We start from the raw sequence: 22,681 nt of genomic DNA, 5'->3' as shown, positions 1-22,681 counted from the left end.
TTCCCGTCTTCCCCATGGTTCACTCATGAAAAGGTTCCCATAACCTAGCACTTTTGCAAAAATAATTAAATGACCACTGCAGCAACACAGGAAAGTGAAAATGTTACTGGTGACAATGCCTTCATTGTTACGCTAGTATAACAATGACCAAAATTAATCATGAATCTGACAATAAATACCAAATGCATACACAATTGGACCTCTCCAACCAAAACTGACCTTTCTACAGCTGGATCCAAAGCTATTGCTGGTTCAGAAGTTTGTTTCTCCGGTTGAAGACAGCGATTCCTTTCCAGAACAAAGAACTCCAACAGCTCTACTCAGGTTTTGAGTCAAACTCACACTGAAGGTTTTAATCCGGCCAGCGTAAAATATCTTGTAGTATCAAGTGTTTATGTTAATCATTTCTCACTTTTGTCTAGAACTGTTAAGGTTTAAGCATTCTGAATTACCCTGAAATACCAAGAGTAAGGAAAAACATTTTATATGCCTCCATTTCAACCATATATAAAGGCAAATATTTCATAACGAGTTTTGAAATGCCATGGGAGTTAAATTAGTAAATCATTCTACAAAGGCAATGAGTTGTTCTGCAAACTACTGCACGAGCAAAACCTTGCTTCCCAGTGCTCCACAAACTCTTGCTGGACTCTGGTATCTGTAGCCGTGAGCTGCAAGCATGGGGCTGGCTGGAGTTGCTGCCACTAGGCTTGTTTAGGAGAACAAGCTGAAAGAGGACAGTTCTTCTAATCGCTGGCTGATTACTATTAAACTACATCTTACACTGAAATTTATTTTGATGACTGCATTAGTTTAAAGGCAATTCACAACGACCCAAAATGATTCCCTGAACTTCACATATCCAATTCATATTCAGTTACAACAAACTAAAATACACCTACCCCCACAAGCAATAAAGCATTTACTGCCTTTGGGTGGAGTGAGAGATGTTTTGACTCTCACCAGCTAGTATAGCTAATACTATAGGACCCGAGGGAACGGCACGAAGCTGTGACATGGGAGGTTAAGGCTGGATATTAGTGAAAGGTTATTCTCTGAGAGGGTGGTTAGACACTGGAACAGGTTCCCCAGGGCAGTGGGTCACAACACCAATCCTGCTGGAGTGTTTGGACAACACTCTCAGACACATGGGTTGATTTTTGGGTAGTCCTGTGTGGAGCCAGGAGCTGGACTCAGTGGGCTTTGTGGGTCCCTTTCAACTTGGAATATTCTATGATTCTGTGATATCTCTAGCTTCAGGCCTTCTCTTTATATTCCTTTGGTACCGTAATTTCATACTACAGAGCTTTCCTGTAAGTCCTATAACGATGCCTGGTATGTGAGCAAACTAAATACTTTTAGAACAGTGTATTAAAATAGACTTACCCACTAAATATTTTCTTCTATAACTTGGTAAATCAGAAGCTACTTCCCACACAAATAAGTACATAAGAATAGATTGTTAGCCTGCTTTTCTTATAACTTTTTCAGTGTTTGACCATATTATCTGCTTAATTGAGGTAGAATCCAAATTTCCATTTGATTTTCAATTTCTTCATTTGATCATGAAGTTTCCTTTTAAGAGGGATAAAGGTTCACACATTACCCAGCTTATCTTATTTTCTTCAAATGTATTTTCACAAAGCAATTCGCAGAGACTTCAGACAAGGACTGAACGCTATTTTGCAAGAAGGTCTACATATATTATCAGACTTCAAAGATTTTGGAGCGGGAGTTATTTTGGTACAAAAGCCAGAGCACTCAATCTGCTAAATTAGGCACAAATGCAAACTAAGAAACCCAACAAACAGCAGCACACATCCCAGCACACAAATGACTCAGTAGGTTCTCTCCATGACTGTAACTTACTCAAAATGCAATACAACATGAAATTATTTCATGCTTGCACTATATCCATTACACTGACTCCCTCCACAGGAGCACGTTACATTGACTTCATGTTGGCATGATTTGCTTTTAAAGCTTTTAACACATCAGACTCCAGACACCTTTCCTCTTTCAGCTTTGTCTAGCTGGACTTCTGCTCCACATCAGGCATCATTAAACCTGAAACCTTTACTGCGACCTGCAATGCTGACTTTGCTCCCTGCAGCATTCTGCTCATTTTACGTCCCAGGTTTGAAAAGTATTGAAAAGTCAATACTGTTAGAATAGGCACTATCTGCTGTCACCCTTTTAAAAAAAAAAAAAGTAAAAATACTGTTCACTGTCGTTCATTACTTCATTTTCGAGAAGCTGCAATTGTGTCACACTGTGTTTACAGTGGAGTTTAGCTTTGGGGGGTGGAGGTTGTTCTAAGATTTGGCAGGGTAAAGGACAGGAGTGGTGCTGTACAGATAACGCGGCTTCTTGCTTTATCTTCTTCAGGGCCTGCTTATACAGTATGCAAAGCTGCCAATAAAAGCCTGTATAAAATGTTATGCTTTTCTCACTCTCTTCAGCCTGAAGAACATGCCTGCTCCCTCTCCAGGTCTGCCTGCCAAGCACAGGCAGCAGAACCTTTATCCTGATGGAGGACCCGTGGACCCAGGAAAGGAGCTTGTGCATGCTCACCTTTCTAAAACCACTCCAGGTTAGCCTTGTAATTTGGCAGTGTTCTCCTCCATTGCAGCTCTCAGTTCAGAGAAATGGAGACAAAACAATTGCCACTTGAAACACAGTCAAGCTCCCCGTGTGCAGAGAGCTCTAGATTGGTGCGACAGACAGATCCTCCTTTTCGTTTTTGTCACACCTTTGGGTTGCTTGCCTGTCCATGTCTTGAGGAAATCTGAAGGAATAAGGGGGTTTATCACCTCCCAGACACGTTCAGGGCGGTACAACTCCCTGTCCCCCACCTCACTCCATCTCCCAAACTGCACATTGATCTCATACGACAAGAGGGCCCACTTCAAAGGTGACGCAAATGAGGGCTTAGGCCACACGTCAGCATGTGGGTGTAACCAACATATTGAGGGATAAAATGGAGTGGTGCAGTAAAGAAAGCAAATAGCCACGGGAGCATGAGATAACCTAGCCCCTTGCATTTGACAACCTCCTGCTTGAGCATTTTCGAGTGAGGTTTATCAGACGAGCTTCTTGCCAACACTGCTATGACATTGTGTGAGGCATGGAAGTAGAAAGTCCCCATTTCAAGTTTACAGTCTAAATAAATAAGACGCACAAAGGGGGGAAGGAAGGATATACTACCATCCCAGTTTTCCAGACTAGGGAGCGAGGATTAATGACGGAGATCAGCTGCCCCAGACGAGCTATGTTACCAATCCAAGAGCTGCCCCAGGCCCCTGCGAGACAGGGAGCCTGGCCAGCCGGCAGGGCCTTCAGTGAGCATGGTGGAGGAAAGGTGAAGGCAGAAGAAGCTGCAGAGATGTGAGCTGCTCGCTGGAGTGGCTGTTCAGCAGCCAGATACCATTTTAATAGCCAGATGCCATTTTAACAGCCAGATCTGCAAAGCGTGGCAAACCAGCTCAAGAGATGGAGTCCAGAAAATGGTTTTATTCAGCTTAGCCACGCATTGTGCTGTGCTTTGGCCCTGGTCCCCCGTTCCAGAGAGGCTTTGTCCGGGCCAGCCGTGTGGTTAACAAACAAAAGTAGGGTTGGGGGGTTTGTTTTTCCTTAAGCTGGAAATAATGGGCATTTCGAAACACCAGCATTAAGTTTCCCTCAAGTTACCTGCACTTGCTTCTATTCTGCTTTCAGGTCAGCACATGCCTAAGCGAATAGCATAGTCCCTCTTGTGAATCACTTGGAAGGCAAATACAGCTTCACTGTTATGTAAAAGCCAGTAGCAGTGTTAAGACAATTTGAGTGTGGAAAGGATGTTCTCATAAAAATGTCCCTCTGATTAGTAATGGCAGTAACACATCCTTCAAATCGGGAGGGGGGCGGGGACGGGGGACGACGACACAAAAACAAGAACTGAAGTTATTAAATGTGACTGATAACCTTATAGCTTTGGCACATAAACAGCCCACCCTCAGCTGAACCAAACCACCAGAAAGACCAATAAATCAGTCCAATCATCAGTCCAATAAATATTCCTCCAAATCACACTTGTACAAGTGTAGCAGTAACCTGCTGAAAACAATAAAAGGGGTCAAATCCCTCCAGATGTCTACACGTTTCCTTGAAAATGTAAGTGATGCTGCTTTGTTAAGACCAGACATTGTCTTCTTGACCAGATAGGGTAGGAAGGCAGAGGCACTCCTCTGTAAGTGAAGGTCACCCATCTCACAGGCAAAAGTTGGCCAATTCCAACTCTCCGCATTCCATAAAGTACAAGAGTCAGCTTAAAATGACAACGGGACATGGATCAGACAGGTTACCATGGGGATACACTAGAAGTAAACCCCCAAACCTACAGTTTGAGATTTCCTTTGCAACAAAGGTTCCCTTTAAGGAGGGATGTGAAAAGTCAGGGTCAGCTAGATCAAGCAGTGAGCAAAGCTTGACTGGTCCTTCAAAGAAAGCTCTCCTTCCTGGTGAAAGCTACGTGCAGAGGCCATTCCTAAAGGCTCACCCCCTCTGGGGAAGAGGGCAAATGCAGCCTTGTCATAATAATCACTTGGCAAAACGTCTACAAGAATTCCACCAATATCCAGTCTCCTTTGTCAGGTTATCAAATGCACAAGGGGCACCATACTAGTCCTCTGTTAAAATCCTGGAGCGGAATATAGCTCTTGTTGGTCAATGAACTTGTATTCCAGAGAAATACCGCTTAAAAAATCACAGCACGATAAAGACACCTAATGTGAGAATTTCTTTTCGTACTTCTTTGTAAGCTTCTGGTATTCCACATGTTTGTTCCCAGCAAAGTTCATACCAGCTTCAAAGTCAATACTTTCCATAATTACCTAAGTCTGATAATACTGTCATTGACATCACCTGAAAAGTGCCTTATTTTGTCATAACGGGATATGAAAATCTAACCAAGAACAACAATGCGTAGTATCAGAAGATGTTCTGGTATTTGCAACAAGTCTTGGATACAAAGTCCATGACAGTTAAAGTTTGGTACACTCATAGCAACATTTCCCATTTAAAAATGTAAAAATTCAGAGTTTTTTTTTTTCCCCTTAGTGTTTGTTAATGTCACAAAGACCTTTGAAGTATTGTGACAACAAGTAGCCAGTAACACCAAGAATTTACTCACAGAGAGGGCAATACAATGGTGAATGGACAGAGCTAAAGGACCAACAACTGCCTCTACAATGTTCTGAAAACAATGACTGAATGGGGCTGCTTTGTAGTTTATCATACAAATGCAAGTGCGAAGGCAACAGCGATACCAAGAGTTTAAGGACCATTTTATGGCATTAAAGACTTTAGATATGTTAAGGGCCGAAACAAAATACAAGGAACGTTCTTTAAGTATACTTCCACCACCTTTAAAAAAGGTCCTTCAAAAACACAATACTTCATCCTTCCTTCAGTTTATTTTCTAACCATTATTTATCTTATATATTTTAAAGGAAAAACACTATACAGTTACTTTTGAACATTATGAGATGACTTGGAGCAAAATTTTCAGCTCCTAAAGGATTTTTTCCAGTACTGTGATTTTACGAAGTTAATAAGGACTCTGACACTCTAAATTAGCAAAAACTTTCCCTTTCAAGAAAAGAAGGGCAATAGGGCACATTTTTTAGATATCACTCAACTAAATCAGGTCATTGCATTGGCTTCTTAAAATGCAGTAATTCAGCAAGCCACCTTCTGTACATAAAATAGCACATATTAAGGGACTCAGAACCTGACTACCTAAAGAAAATGTATGTACTAGGCCAAAGGTGGATGTCACCTAGGATCTGTGTATTTCAAGATATTATTGTATTTGTTACTTAAAGCAACAGCTTTTGTGGGAAAGACAAACATTTCTATCTCTCACCATACGCAGGCAGGTTTTCAAGAACGTGACTCTAAAATTATCAGTCCTTTGAGAACAACCAAGTTAGAAATTTGGCAACACGCTTTTTTCATCTCTTCCGCATTTTGACTTTCTCATTCGTAATATCACAAGTTGCTGATGTGGGCTGAGGGTGTACCTTTCTGCTATGTTTTCCACTACATTAATATTTTTAAAAATCTGTTCCCATAACCAAAGCTAGAGAAGACCTTTGTCATCAACGAGTCACTCTTCCTGCCTAAGCCAATCCAAAGACAACTAAATGTTTTCATCAGACCCAGTAATTGTTTGAGCAATTGCCATTTTAAAAAGACTGTGACTGTTTTTAGTTCAAGGCCTCAAGTGACAAAGAAGTGCAAAAGGAATATTTAGTATTTTGGTTTATTGGACAAACTTAAAAAGAGTCTACGCCAAAGGAACACTGGAGCTTGACTCAGGTCAAGCCACCAAAGCAGATTTATGCATGTGTATCATGGCTTTCAGTAAAAAAATGAACATCTGAAAAACCATAGAAATTAAGTCAAATACCAAAAAGAAATCTGTTACTGTAAAGAGATTAAACATTATCTAAAGCCTCATTCAAGCTAAATTTAAATTGTCTAGTTCTAGATGAGCAATAAAGTGCAACACAGGAATTCAGAAAGCTTATTAAAACACAGTAAAACTTAAAAAACATTTAAGCACTCTCCATTTTTTTTTTGAGAATTTCTCAATCTCATCCCTTCATTTTAATCTATTATGAGCTCTCATTTCCTCCTTGGAAAATTATTTTCCAAGAAAATATTTATTTTTACAGAAAATAATCATTTGAAAAAGCACCCACTTCTACCAAGTACGTGTATAGCTCTTCCAATGGTTAGTAACCCACTGTTAAAAACTTTGTAGCTTGTATGTTGCCTTCATTTGCCTAACTCTAACCAAATGTATTTTGATATATTAGAATATGAGTAACAAATATTTACAATAGATTAAGTTCATGTTTCAGCCATTTGAAATAGTTTCTGAATGATCCTAGTAATCTTACTGCACATATATCTCCAGACTGCTTGCTATCAAGTGCCTTACGTTACACCCACATGATTCATCCATTAGCAGAGTTGCTCAGTTTTATAAAAGAAAAAACACCTCTCCATACTCCTACTAATTTTAGCCCCTTGTTAGATAACACAATTTCCTGAAACATGAAAAAAAAAAAAAAAAAAGAAAAAGAAAAAAAAAGAGGGTGAGCCTGCTCAGACTCTAGTTCCAAAACGTTATTAGAAAAATTTTGTAAAAATACTTGAACATACACAGTGACTCATATCCAAATGTAAAGGGATGCTGCACTGCTTGAAACTTCTGTCCTGTTGGGGCTGCAAAAAAGGGAAAGAAAGCAACAGGGACATAGAAATTTTTGAAAAGAAAAAAAAAAATCAAAGTCCTGAGGTAGCCAACAGAGAATAGATACTTTGGCACACACCACTGGTTGCTTTTCTCTGGAAGCAGCAGCAGTAGGGCAGCCCACTAGAGTAGCTCAGTAGCAGTGAGACAACGGGAATGAGATGGGGTTCGTCCTAAACCCTGAGATGGATACGGGACAGCGGCCAGACATGTGACAGCCACTCCAGCACCATCACCCTGTGTGCCGACCGCCGTGATGCCATGGCTCTGGCTTCCAGAGACAGCCCCCATACCAAGACCAGCAAGACATCCAGGATGTTAGATAGGTTGTGGGCACACACAAGTGGCAGGTCAGGAAGGTCTCATGGGGTGTGCTGGCCAACAGGGTAGCCCCCTCTAAGCAGGGAAGCGCTAGCGGTTACACCGGTGCAAAAGGGGCAACAAATTATTTTTTGAGTTCAAAGAAACTTAAGGCAGTATTTACACCAGCTCTGATTCCTAAGAAACAGTATCTTCTTCCCATCACCTATTTCACAAATGTGTCCTTTATCTTACAGATCTGATGTGCTGAAGCAGATGCTTGTGGGGAACCATCACTCCTAACTACACCTTTGTTTTACCGCATATGCAACTGTAAAATAAGCACTGCCTTCACAGAGCAAATGGTAGGTGACCTAATCTCTGCTACACCTAGCTGGAAAAAATAGTTGAGAAGACCTAGTAGTCGCTGTGAGTTATCATAAGATCTTGGTGGGGCACTAACTCTTAGGCTTACTAACGATACAGCAAGAAAACAAACAAACACAAATATCCTAGCCATATATCCCATAAACAGCCACAGCCGGGTTGTTCTCTCCTTGATGACTCTACTTTACAGCCCGTGTGCATTCTGGCCAGGTTTTTAACTCATGTGGGTCACTGGTGAGATTGAGGGATGGGCCTCAAGAAGAAGCATGGACAAGACATTTATTTAGAGATGTGTTCCCTTCTCCTGTATCTTGTTGGAAACATCAATAAATTGTTGAGATATTTATGAAAAAGTCTGTTTAGTTCTACAGATACATGTTAAATACTTGAGATTAAAATATATGTTGTAAATGTTTCTTTGCTTGAAAGCAGATCGCTATCTAATGCAAACACAGCAGGATGAAGAAATATTTGTAACTTTGTATTAAGAACGAAAGAAAAAATGCTAAGGGCCTCTATTATCCTGTGTTTGTCCCACTTGGAAGCAGAAATAAAAATATATATATTTTTTGCTTCTGCTCAGATAACTTATTCATAACTTCTGCACATAACATTCATAAATCTGCAATAAGCCAGTATTAATTGCACACCCACAGGCTAACATAAAGCATTTGTAAAGTTTCTGAATTTTTCAGACAATCTTTTTGGAGGCAACACCCTAAACATTTCCCTAATCAAAGAAAACTGCTGATTCCACATATTCATGCACAGAGGAAGGGTCAAGACCAGGGCACCTCTTTGACTGAAGATCAGACATAGAAATTCAACTAAAGCAACTTCGCTCTTGCCTGGCAAAACATTTGATGAGTTTCTATAGAATAGAATATTGAATATTTGCTGTGTCATGTAATGCACTGGACAGAGAAGCATAATGGATACTTTATCCTACTCCAAACTCCTCGTAATAGCAGTCAAGTAAATTAAATTACAAGTCTAACTGTTTTAAGAGCTAAATATGCACATTTAATCAAAATATATTATGATAGATTTTGTTTCAGCTTAATTTTCTAGAGCTAAATAAAGTCACAGAGGAAAAAACCAAAATCATAATTAGATTTGAGCTCAAGAAGTAAAAAGCATAATTAAATGAGAGTTACTTTGAAACATTACTTATTTATCAGCCAATTGGCCTACTGTACTTCATTAAACTACTTTCTAAATGCACACTAAAATAGTTTCCTATTTAACTTACTTCAGAAAGAGACACCATGAAAAGTAGCCTTGTAAATCCAAGAAGGCAGTTATTTCTTCTTATATAAGCAGTCAAGCTTTTACCCTGAGCAGTTATTATATTCCCTTTTAAGCAAATAGAGCACAAGACTGAAAAATGAGGGGAGAAAAAATAAAATAAAATAAAATAAAATAACCAGCTTCACAATAACCACACTTGCAGTTTTGCCTAATTTAAGAGAAAGGTTCTGCCATTTTTCCAGCTGCTAGGAGGAAAAGTATTTTTAACTACTAGGATGTGTATACGAGGCACTATGAATATTGGTGTAATTAAAAGAATAGGATCATTGGATTTCACATATAGCTTTAGAGAAATAAAAACTTTCCATATATCCAAATTATTTAAATTCAACCTGTTCTTTGTTTATTTGCTTACTCTAATGCTTTTTTTGCATTTGAAACTAAAGCATATGTATCATTGCTCAAGTAGAGCGACAGATTTCACTTAATAGATCCCAGTACAGTATTTAAATCTTTGTACAGTAAATACTCTTTGTACAGTACATTTAACCAGTGTTTTTTTGGAAAAGCTACGCTGAAATTTGACACAACATCAGAATGCCAACTGTTATTGTTTTTATTAAGGCCCCTTCTTCTTTGCAAACCAGTTTACTGCCCTTGTCCCGCTGCCAATGTTGGCTGTCTCACATGCACAAGACTGCCTCCCATGATAACAAATGATTTTAAAATTCAGAATCATAAAAAAAAAAAAGACACCCTTTTTTCTACAAAGCTCTTGAAGATGTGAAAGTTGAATTTTAGAGAATGTGATTCTATACTTGGCTGCAGATAGGTAAATTTTGGCAAAGATTTAAGCAATGGAACCTTTCTATCCCCACCACATCTAACAGCAGTTCCTACCTGGAGCCTGAAAACAAAAATACCTAGTGTTTATGAATCCATCATAGTAAAATACATTATAGAAAAGCAGAGAGACCCATTTTTAATATTCTTGATGGAACTCTTAAATTAGCAGCATAATCCCAAAACTTCTATCAGTGAAGTACCACCAATAAGCAAGATATTCCCAATGAGTCAAACAGGCTAAACGTGATAGAATACAAACAACATCTTAAGATGAAGTAAAAAAGAGATGACAACAGAAGATGCTATATCATATACAGCAGTCGTAGATAAACTTGCTCTTGTTATAAGTGCTACACATGAACAGAACTGGCCCTTGTGGCATCTGTGCAATGCACAGATCCTCAGGAGCTCAGCTAACTTTGGGAGGATTGCACACACCAGGAAGCACTCACACTGCACACCAAGCCATCCAGCCCTCATTAAGCTCAAACACTTCAGCTCCACGGATGTGAAGCCACAGTAGCTGGGCAGCTCAAGTCAAGCTTTTCCAAGTAGGCCAGGGCACCCAAGTCAGAGCTCAGCCCAACCTCTGCTATGTGCCACTGCTGGCAGAAGGGGATGTACCCATGTGCAGCCTATTGTTCCTCACTCCTGTGCCCTTTGGCCACCCCATGGTAGAAAAGCCCTTTCCACATCTGTAGAAATGTAGAAAGGGTGGTTAATGCAGAAAGCAGGAAGGCCAAAATCAAATGTCACGCTCAAGACTTCTCAAAGTATTGGTGATGTCATTGCCAGTAACTTTTCATAAAAACTTCTTCTCAAGCACTTGTAATTGTCACAGTAGGCCTACTGGAAGAATCTCCAGCTCAGGTGCCTACTGCTCTTCACTTTACCTTCTTCCAGAGAGAATAAACTAAAAATCACTGAGTTTTGAATTAGAATGAGAAGAGGAATATGCTGGGTCCTTCAGAACCGGTAACTAGCCTCTGGACAAAAAATACACCAGCTGCAAACATTTCCAGCTTCCCAAATTGTTCCACAACATAGACCAATATTGTACAATGTGCATAGAAGCCATGTGGGTCAGAAGGTCCCATCCAGACATGGTAGCAGACGTCCAGTCACCCTGCAGTTAAACTGATGAGTATTGACTGAGCGGCCCCGGTCACTGAAGAAGACCTGTATGCTATGAAGCACCTGCATTTTTGGTGCTGAAGTCCAAACTTCTTGTTAACATACCATAAACAGATTGCTCATCAGGAATTCAGGAGATGACATTTCCTTTTGGAAACTCCAATAAGAAAAATTGTTGGGCAGATGTTAATGTTGAAGCAATCAGAAGTGAACTAAATACATGGGCCATGTATGGAGAAATGTTAAGCAATAATAAAACTTGAAAAAATTTTAGATGAGGTCGAGTAATCTATGTAACAGTCTGCTGAGGAAAGTGTTCAAAGCTCCATCATCTGAAGCACGTAAACTGAGGTTTACAGGAATATAAGGACAAAACTACAGTGGCAAGTGGATGACCTAATCGTCATCACAACATAACAGATAAGAGGCACTATATCAGACAATAGTGACACACCTTAAAATAGAAAGCATGCTGGGTGGCATAAAGCTGAGAGTGTACATTTCCTGAAATCTGCAGTTTAACACCTTGGCATATCGAGACACTCGCATTTCCTGGCATCTGAATGCATCCATTAAGAGCAAGTGACTACCTGAGCTCTGGAGAGCGGTGCTGTCAGGCCCGTTTCCTCATCCTGAGGAGGAACGGCCAGGAGTGACTTCAGAATCACTCTCCTGAAGTAAAGGTAAGTGGAAATTCAGGCACAAAGTGTCTCATTGGAGGGGCTCAACAAATAATAAAGCCAAATATGAAAGAGTAACTGAAAGCAGTTAGTTATCTAGTCATTAACTGGGATCAATCTCATTTGTTTACTCTCTGGATAAGAAGTTAAACAAACTTATATAACATTACAGCCTTTGGATCACAAAACTAGACACTTTTTTTTGAACTTTGGGACCAAAACAGTACTTTGTAGTTATATGGGAACCACTATTACAGAATCTCACTAAGCTGCAAAACTGGCTTATTTCTCATACTACTAGAAAAAAAACATAAACCCCACAAACAACACAATTACAAAGCCCAAATGAAATTATGTATTGTACGCACTGGTACCTGATTCATCCTGAGACTGCTTTCAAACTTTTCTCAAACATAAACTGTTGTCCTTCCAGAACAGTCCATTTAACAAACCATCTATTCCTAACAAAATAACAACTCCCCTCAAATAAAATTAACAAAAACACTTGGTGACTGAATAATTAAAGAAAAAAAAGGATATTCTAAAAGGCTGTCCCCTTGGGACCTATTTACGAATTGTTATTGTGCTGCCCATGATCATAAATACAGATTTTTTCCCCGCTTTTCTTATTTTATCAAAATGAGTTTTACCCTTTTATTACTCATCCATTTCTCAGTTTTTAATTACTGACATTGAAAGAAACATCAGGCTTTGTTATTAAGACTATGTAGAGGTAACATTTTTGTTGATTAAAAACAATAATCACATTAATCTCAACTCAGTACCTCCTACTAACTTTAAAAGTAAGAAACGACCATAGTTAAATGTGCTACAATGTTTGTTCCAGAGAAAGCAACTGCTCTTTTCCATTGACAGACAGGGTTTTAAATGAAAACCTGAGGATGCTCTTCAACTTAAATGGACCATTAAAAGAATCAAAGATTATCTTCCACAGAGCATCTGCTTAACAGTAAGAGAACTGCTCTTCCAAACATGTTCCAGAGCTGCCTGCAAATCTGGTAAACCAGATTACCCCCACCACCTTTTCTCCCTGAAATTGATTTATAAACGCTATTAGCAAGTCAGGTTAGAGATCCCAGCTGTACATCTGGATAGAAATCAAGCAAATAATAAAACTGTTGAACTCAAGGCAATAAATCTATTCTGTAATAGTACTGGAAAATTAAGAAAATATATACTCTTGCTTCAGTAGGCTACAGAGTACTCCAGTAGCGAGGTACAAGTTCGCACGGCCAGGGAGGCGCTGAGCGTGCTATCTTCAATCACTCATGTGATACTCTCCCAGTTCTTTCACAAACATCAATTTACACAACAATCCCATGAGCCAGATAACAACTATTAGCCTACTTCTGTGAGAGACAGAAAACTGCCAGTGGAATGTCACAATATTTACGTAAAATTGAGGACAGAGCCGGAACTGGCATTTGAACGCTCCAAGTTTCTAGTTCTGTGAAGTTTCTACGCTGTATCTTAAGAGTAGCTCTACAGGGCACTTCAGTGTGCTGTACTGAAAGATTAGACTCATTCCCTTACTGTGTTTGAACATAAGAGGTTAAACCCAAAGAGATTAAGAATTTCTCATAAAATGAGGTGATAGGATAAATGCGTGGAGCCGCGTATTCCCGGTACGTACACTATTTCATTCTTCTAGTTCCCATAAACTCTTATAACACGGTCTTACGAGCGCATCTTACTGCACTGTGATTGTTTACTCTCTCCAACAAAAGACCTCCACAAAAGAGGTAACGTACCCACGTTTTATACCCTGAGCAGAAGCCTGATGCCTCGAACAAAATACGCTCGAGGTAATTCTCTAACAGTGTTTGATAGACAGAGACTGGCTACATGGGAAACGTATGGGATGTACTACGATAGCTCCCCTATTCCGTGGTCATACGGTGACTCAATAAAAAAGCAGCTATTCTACAAACCAAAGCCAGTGTTTACTGCATCATCAACTGGAAAGTACACATGACAAATAACAAGATAAAATTCTTACTCGGTAAATCATGTCTTTTATGAACACAATCTCCAGTCAGAAAAGAAGAGCAACCTGAGCCAATAACAGGGTCAGCCCTGTGCCTGCCTGTTGTACAGAACAGCCCGGATAAACAGCCTGTTGTGCGACTCCGCGGACCTTTATTCCCCTGCTTACTCCTCACCCTTATCAGCGCCCTCGCTCATCCCCACGACGTGTTTACTTTCCTAACTCTCCACCTGCACCTCCTACGGTAGGGATCGCGGCTGGAGCTCCATGTCCAGCCTCCGGGGCCGGCAGAGGGATTCTCCGGCAGGACTCCGGCCCTCCAAGCCGCTTTTGCTCCCTTCGGAAAACCCGTTCCGGCACAAGGCATCGCCTGCCTCCCCGCTCCTCGGCCCGCACCGGACACCGGGAAAAGCGGCCGGCAGCCGGGGGGGGCCTCCCCGGGCACCCCAGGGGCTGCAGCCAGGAGGAGCCGGCATTTATTAGAGATTTATTCCCGCGCCCACGGTCCCCCCGCAGCCAGGCCTTTGCAGCCCCCCGGCACGCCGGGCTCGGGATGCTTCCCTTAAAACACTTCGTCCTCCGCTACGAAACTCAGCGGCAGCCCCGCAGCCGACGGCATGGGGGTCACCCTGCCTTCAGCCCCTCCGGGTGCACCTGCCCGGGGATGGGGATGGGGACAGGGCCGGGGGCATCGCTCCGGGTGGCGGCGGCCCCTCGGGAGGTGGCGGCCGGCCCCGGGGCGGTGGCAGCGGGACGGGCACCGCCGCTCCCCCTGCAGAGGAGCCCAGAGGAGCCGAGCGCCTCTCCCCCGGCCCCCAGCTCCTTTTCCACCCCTCGGGACCCCCTCCTCCCACCGCCCCTCACCTTTTCTTCTCCTTGTCAGCTGTCATCGCGGCGGCGGCGGCCGGCTCCTGCGCCGCCTCTCGGGCCGGGGCGGGCTCAGCACCTGCCCGCGGGGCTCGGCACGGCACGGCTCGGCTCGGAGCACCGGCTCGCCCCCGAGGCGGGCGTACAGTCTCAGGACACTGCCGAGGATTGTACGGCCCGCCCGGGGGTGGGGGGGAAGCAGCGACGGCGGCGGCGGGCAGCAGCGGCCGGGTGGCGGTGTCGGGGCTGCGCGGCTCGGCGCCGCCCGCAGAAAGTTCTCACTTTAAACCTTGGGCCGCCGCCGGCCGCGGGGGCAGGGCCGGCCCCTCCGGCACGGCCCCGGCCCGGCACGGCTCGGCCCCGCCCGCCCATGGGGCCGGCAGGGCGCTGCCGACGAGCCCCGGCCTCCCCGCCCCCGGCCCCGGGGTCAGCGGGACCCCCCCCCCCCCGCCCCTCCTCCGGCGCCAGGACACCCCCTCACAAACCGGCCCCGGGACCCCCTCCCCAAACCCCTTTTACTCTCCGGCTCTTCCAGCTCGCCTTATTTCCCTGTCCGTAATAAGGCGGGCTGAGCCCCGTAATTCCCAGCGCCTCCCGGCCGGCCGGGGGGCGCCGCCGCCGCACCTGCGATAAAAGGGGGACTCCCACCACCCTCTAAAATAAATAAATAAATAACATACACACACAAAAAATAAAGGATTTTCTGGTACCCGCAAAACGCCCCCGCCAGCCCCGGGCTGCGCGGTGCCGCTGCCCCCACGGTGCGGAGCAGCCCCCGGGGGTCGGGGCACCGCACTTGGGACTCGCAATTTGGGCTTTCTACCCCCGCCTTGCTTCTCGAGTTCGTTTTCTGGGCTGCGGGGGGGTTCTGCTGCCCAAACTTTCCAAAAACTCGGGGTTGTTGGAAACACAGGGAGGTAGGGCTGCGCGGCAAGCTCAGCTCCTGCTAGCACTCGCTACAGGTTGCTGGAGTTAGGGTCAACTTAAAAATGAAACCACAGCTTCTCTTTTCTTGTTTTACATGAGAGGAGCTAATCTTTCTGGACAAGGGATTATGAGATTATTATTTTTTTTTGAGATTGTCCTTCATCACAGTAACGAATTCACTCTTACCCTCATGTTCTCCAACACTTACACTTGCCCATCTCCAACCCAAAGGCACACCTTCGCACTAAGCTGTGCAAGGCTTCCTGTACTTCTGGGAAATGGAAGTACTGCAGGCAAAATGAGCCAAACTAGATTTATTCCTCGGTTATTCAAATTTGAGCAATGTCCCTGGGCCGTATCATAGGCTGCTTTGTGTACAATGGGTCAGAGGTTTTTCTCTTTCATACCATATGAGTGTTTAAAGAAATGCATTTGGGTTTGAATTTGCATATGCTGTTCTCAGGTCTGAAAAGAGCTACATATGCTTACACAGCAACAGCCTAATTATGTGGTAACATTTTTTTTTTCCTTCTTGTTATACAACAGAACCTAAACAAAAGAAACCCACAAATATTTAAAACCTAAGTAAACTTAGTTAAACAGAATTTGTGTATGCAGGACTAAATTTAACCTTCTGGGAATAAAAGAATGCAACAGGATCAAAGAGCCAAGTCACTCATTTCCTAGATTAAATAGACCTCTTCGTCCTTCATTGATCTCTGCTGATGTCAATGCTCCTTGCTGTATCTTAGAGCACTTCACTTGGATAAACAACTTGCCTTCAAAAATCAGACAAGAAAAGCATTTAAACTGGCTAAATCTAAACCACTCAGTAAATTTCAAATATTTCAGGTCCGGCCCATTGGCCTAGCTCTTGTTGGCTCTGCCCACATGGACCTAGTGTAGTTGATTAACAGCCTAAACCTCTCATGCTCTTGACCAGTGAGGTCTGAAAGTGCTTTCACAATCATAGCATTTGCCTCCGAGCACCACCTGTGCTCCTCTGTGGAGAGGGGCTGGTGGGCTTCAGGGCAGAGCTGTGTCCAGCAAAACCATAACCTTGCTGCTGAGCCACTAAGGAAAAGCGAGTGAGACCGAGCCGTTCTTGCAGCTCCATCACAATGTCAGTTCCCGAAGCTGTCTATACTATTGTTTCTGGCAGCTGAGCTCCTCACTTTGACCACAAGGCAAACAAACGTCCTGCCTTCTGGAGCTTACTTGACTTGTTAATTCCCTCCCTTTCCCAGGACTACTCAAGGAGGGAAAGATCAAATATATTTAATAGCCTTGTCACTCTACTCAGCCCATTCTGTGACAATCCTGGCTCATGGCTCCTACAGAGAGAGGCAGGAAGATTTTGCCTTGATGGAGAACAGTAGAGAGAATCACAAGAGTTTATTTTCAAATGCACCTCATTACTGCTTTAATCTTCTTTACTGACACTCACTATTTATTAACAGTAGTGTCCACCATAAGGTGGACTTGCTCTGGTCTTAGACTCTTGGAAGTTTCCATAGGAGCCACACTGGGAATGAAATTACTTCAGAGATGCCATATTTAATCTGCAGGAGATGACAACTTCCAGGAAAGCCAAGAGAAACCTCAAACAGTTTTGGTTCAAGGCAGTAAACACAGCTTGCCCTCTCAATTACTATCATCACTGTATGGGCTCTTTCTGTTTCATACTCCTATATTACTCCTTACATTTTATCCCATATTTGCTACATTTTATAGCTAGCTTATAGGCATCACTCAGAGGAAAGCTCACAGAAGAGGAAAAAGTACTCAGAAAACATGGTTAGCTTCTGTTTTCCCCATCCTGTGAAGGTTTACAGCAGAATCAATGTAATAATTCATCTAGATGTGCTTCCTAGATCCACAGATTTCTCTGCGGTCAGTGAAAATATAAGCAGTTTTTTTGGTCCCCTCTATTTTGGGAATTATAAGAAGTGCCCCACATTGCTCCCGTGTGAATTACTCTAGAAATGATATAGGAACAGAAAGTTCTTGATTTCCTAAGAGCAATCTTCAGATGAGAGGCATTGGAAATGACTCGTTACCATCTGCCAGGATAACAGTGGTTCGTTCGCAAAGTGTCCCTCAAGTCAACAGGGACCAGTTTATGTCAACTGCTTTTGGACTAGACTCTAGGGAGAAAACAAATGGAAGACTTACAAAAATAAAGCCGTGTTGTGTTAGCAAGTTTCATGATTTACCCTCAGGTCAAACTGCACTGAGAAATTAGAAAATCTGCATACGGCAGCGACTAGGCCACTGGAGCTCAACTCATCCTTCTGGTGTGCCAAGGCAGGAACACCGCATCACCCAAACAAGGAGCAGGCAAGCTCCTGATTACTGCCCTTTATTCTGAAACACACCACTGATTTAGGACCAGTTATGCTACATGGCGTCTTCTCAGGATATACATATGTATGTAATCAACCATCCAAATCAGTGCGTGTGCCAATTTGAATGCGCATAGCTATCAGCCACGAAGGAAGAGCACTTCTTGGACTCTGTATTATGCATGCATGCTACTGGCACCTGTATTTACTAGAAGAGTATTGGTAAAACATACAGACGTTCAAGATTGTTCAGCAATTAATGCTCCAGGGCAGTCAAAAGAATACACGGACACTCCATTCCTTTCAAGGGAGGCATTATATTAAAATTAAAAACAACTTGAGAGGTTGAAGTGTTTCAGATTCATAAGTAATCCCTGGTCATTTTCTTTCTTTTTCTGGCTCCTCAACACCACCAGAAAGTATGACAACAAAAAGTTGAGGCCTGTAATAACAAACAATTATCTTATGGGAAAGGGGAGGGGAGAAAGGAGAGTCCTGTTATTGCAACACATCTGATCCTTTGAAGAAAACAGAAGAGATTCCTCACTTACTCATACCAGAATAAGTTACAGCCACAGAACACTTATTATATGTGATAGCAAATGAGACAAAAAAATATATTAACCTTCTGAAGGGGAAAAAGTGGTAATTGTAAACTGGATAAAACACAAAGGTCCATGGGACAAGGCGGAGACTACTCAGATGGAGATGTAACAAAAAAGCCTGAGCTGGAGTGCAAAGAAATAGTATTTCTTAGTCACCAGTCACTTATGCTCATTTACACCTTCTTTCATGATTTCTGGCCCACAGTACTTCCTGCGCAGTCAGGAGCTGGGCCCTTTCTGCACACAGGAGCACCAACCAATTATCAGTGGTAAACAGGAGCTCAGCTAGCAAACGTGGACTTTCTTAAATATTTCTTTGCCTTCTGTGTAGTATAATACTAGAAAGGAAATCGGGGAAAAAAAATAGAACCACCAACAATTTATAACAGCACTCACCCCTGTTGCCCTACGCAGAAAGCAACGCACTATAGGCAATACTGTAACTGCTAGTGTAAAGTGCTATTTTGAGGGAACACATGCAGATATAACTCAAAGCTTCTAAATACCAGGAGCACACCTTTGAGCAAGGCTCACTGATAAGCTCAGGGATTTTGAGGCATTGATTACTTACAGACACATTCCAGGCGTTTCAGTCATCACACTCCCATGAAGAAAAGACATGATGGCCAAAATGTAGCGAATGTACCTGTAAATATTAAAAGGCTTAAAATTACTCAGCTTATCTTTCAGACTTTTTCAAAATTACATACTGAGGATGTCTCAAACTGATCCCAGGCAAAGGTGGTAAAACAAAGAAAGTGATGTGTTGTAATAGGACCAGCTGGAAAAGAAAACTGATGATGAATATGCACACAGACACACTCCTGTCTTGGTACTGGGAACTATCATTTTGAAATTCTGGGAAAGCTCAATCAAGAAACCAATCCAGCTTGCTAAATGAAGAAGGCTTTTATTTTGGGTTTTTCCCCTGACCTTCAATAGCATATTATTTAGAAATACTGATTCACAGCTACATTTTTTGTTTGCGCTTCAGCTACGTTTTCTTATTGACTTGTAAAGAGTGAAGGCTAAATACATCATTTAGAGCGCAAACAACTCCAATGCAGCCAGGGCTACCACCCCAAACCTTAAAAACTTAGGGCACATGTTAGACTCCAGCATACTAAAAAACAACCAGAAAGAACAACTAAAACCAACCAACACCCAAAAACAAACAAATGAAAAAAAAAAACACACAAAAAAAAACCCAACCACCAAATAGGAGAGAGTAAAATCTGGAAATACAGAACTTTACTGCATGCTTTTTGATACATAAGGCAGTAGTAGTTCGATTTAATGAAAATAAAGTAGGAGGCAGATATAGCCTTCATTTATAGAAATTCTAACCCAGTGTTTCTGGAAGATAGGCACCATATAGATGTACCAGTAATCACCACCTCCTACTCGATTTTAACCCATTTACTTTGTCCCCCGCCATCCCCCACCAGCTGCCAGCCCTCATGTCAGGCAGCAGAGCTCTGCAGCCGCTTGCTGCTCCTCGACAGTAGCTCTTCGAAGGAAGCACAACTGAGGGATCACCAGAGACAAGTTTTACCCAGAGCCAACAAAAACAACAGTAACATTCAGATGGGAAGGGAAAACATTCCTCTCACTGGATTTTAAAAGCCAAACTTTGTAGCAATGTTTTTCATACTCATTACCTCCTATGCTCGTGAAACAGCTGTCTTCACACAGGAGTTGCTCCTCCTATGTGAGAGACAGCCTCGTAAACATGAGGCTCTCACTCCCAGAAAGCACTGTGTGCTGGATAAACGTCCAAAAAGAGATGGGAAGATGTGATTGAGAATTTTTGCAACATTGCAGTGATACCAGTGCCTAGTAGTTAACATTCAGTCACTCACCAAATATTTATTTAGAGGCAGTGTAACGTGGTCACTGCAGAACTTTGAGTTTTAAAAAGAGCCAAGAGATTTTTCACGCCTGTGTGTATTTTATTTTAGGAACCTAAATGCCATTGGAAATGCTGCTCCTAAATCTTTTAATCTGTGGCAGTTTCTTCTAGAGATTTGGGCATTGTTTTTATTCCCCAAAGGCTCTAACTTTAAAGACCTCAAAAAGTGCTTGTTTTAAAATAGTCATTCTAAAATTACTGATGTTCAACAAAGGTACTGAACCTGTTAACCCTACGGACACTTGTCACCTAAAGAAGGTGACAAATTACTGTGAAACTGGAAAAAATCCCAAAATTCTCCTGACACTGCCATACTAAATGACAAATCCCTGCCCTCCAAAACACCAGCTTTTCTGGGAACTGGAAAACGTCATTAAAGAGATGAAGAATTTATCATTGCACACTTTGAAATTATTGCTCGAGCTCCTAGACTTCTAAACCTTTTCATTTTGTCCTAAAACAATATAAAAGGCTGTTTTTTTTTGGTGTGTGGTGTTCTTGGTAATTGAAATCCCAGGCTCTAATTTACTCTGTGCAGCTCCCAGATGTATCCTGGATAATTTAAACCTTAATCTATCTGAGACAGTAATGGGTAATCACAGTGGGTCTCCCCCAGCCAAACCTCCCTTAGCTCCCTCTAACTCAACAAAAAACATAATTTCAATGACGGAGCACCTTACAACAAGAGCCTAACTTGGGTCTCGGTGACAGGTGGGACTGCCTCCACCTCCCTCCCACAGCTGCCCTGTGCAAACAGCCAAGCTGCTCATGAGCTGCCTGCTCAGCCTTCACGAGACTATGGCACCCTGACTATTTCAAGTGCTGCTAACATTCACCTTGTTCCCCTTCACCCTGAAACTTGTTCTATTTTGGGGAACCACTCCAGGATCCATTTGGCACAGGGCCTAACACTTGCTTCTCAAGTAGGTCTGCTCCTGGAAATATTTATAGGCTCTGAAGTACTGATAACATAAGATATTGGTAACAGTGTGATTCACATACAGACAAGGAGTTGGATAGCTGTCCCCCGTTCCCCCACAAATAACATCTCTGAGCTTTCTTTTTTTCTCCTATTTCTACGTGCTGCACTCTTTGCATGAAGCACCTTCTATCAGTAATGACACTGAGACAATTCTCTTCATTAATGTTGTTAGATTACAATACATGTTTTATGATACTATGTACCATTTTGACAAGAAAGAAAAAAAAAGTAGAAAACTGCAACTATTGTATCCCAAGTCATTTATTTCTGGGAAAAATAGAACTTCATTGCAAGTTGCTTTGGCAAGGGGGAAAAGGAAGGCTTTACTGTTTGCCAAACCCTTACCTCCTGGGTTTCATTAGTCATAAGAATGAAAACAAGAACCACCATTCTGGCTTTGGCTTAGGTTCCCTAATGATGAACCCCAAACTGGCAGGGTGTTTGGTCACAACATATCCATTCAAATAAGAGCTCATCATCCCATTTTTGCATACACAAAATTAATATTAAGCAGCAGAACTAACAACTATATGTGCTTACATTTCCACAAAACCAAAACTGGGGACCACATGAATACCTTTAGGTAGTCACTGGTTCCAAGTCACTTTTCCATTGATACAGACAACTAATCAGGTTTCAAGTATCTGAAAATCCAATTCAGTAACCTGGAATCCAAGACATCATCACGTGTTGTTTTTCTTCTGTCTCTACTGGTGACAGAGGAATTAGCCCAAAGACTCATATCATCCTTCAACTATCTTTAAATTAAGTTTAAAAAGTGCTAAAAGCTCTGAATCTTCATCTCCAGGATGTTTTTTTTAGTGCTCTACACCAAGCTTTCTTCAGAACAGTTACAAAACAAATAAGAAAAAAACCCTCACATTTGATCAAACTATTGGAGTTGCTGACTTACGGAGTTTTTCTCTTTAGACAGAGAGGCTTCAGGAACCTGGTTAAAACCTCCAATTACATTTTTCAAATAGCGGACGGAGCATGTTAGGCCAGTATGGCCCAAAATCATGGCCAGCCTGACAGGCTCAGCAGGTTTTCTCCCTGAATTGTGTCACCAACCCTGAAACAAGTATAGCAGAGCCCCAGACATGCCTTGCATCAGAAGGAAACAACAAATACATG

At 42.3% G+C, this 22,681-nt stretch overlaps 1 protein-coding gene across 2 annotated transcripts in view; it reads right to left on the bottom strand.

The window, feature by feature from the left end:
* EPAS1 (endothelial PAS domain protein 1) overlaps nt 1-19,289 on the bottom strand; it is an 84,884-nt gene extending 65,595 nt beyond the window's left edge. Inside the window, exon 1 of one of the 2 annotated variants that reach the window (XM_013171105.3) lies at nt 19,225-19,289. In XM_013171105.3, the coding sequence (XP_013026559.3) occupies nt 19,225-19,274 (50 nt within the window). In that variant the 5' untranslated portion in view covers nt 19,275-19,289. Of the gene's footprint in view, nt 1-14,773; nt 15,092-19,224 lie in introns of those variants that run through there. The other variant, XM_048079449.2, reaches the window with a different exon arrangement.
* Between the last annotated feature and the right edge of the window lie 3,392 nt (nt 19,290-22,681).

Source organism: Anser cygnoides, chromosome 3, assembly GCF_040182565.1.
Source record: "Anser cygnoides isolate HZ-2024a breed goose chromosome 3, Taihu_goose_T2T_genome, whole genome shotgun sequence".
NCBI classification, from domain to species: Eukaryota; Metazoa; Chordata; class Aves; order Anseriformes; family Anatidae; genus Anser; species Anser cygnoides.
The sequence above is the reverse complement of the archived record's forward strand: the minus strand, read 5'-3'. Positions and strand labels throughout refer to the sequence as shown.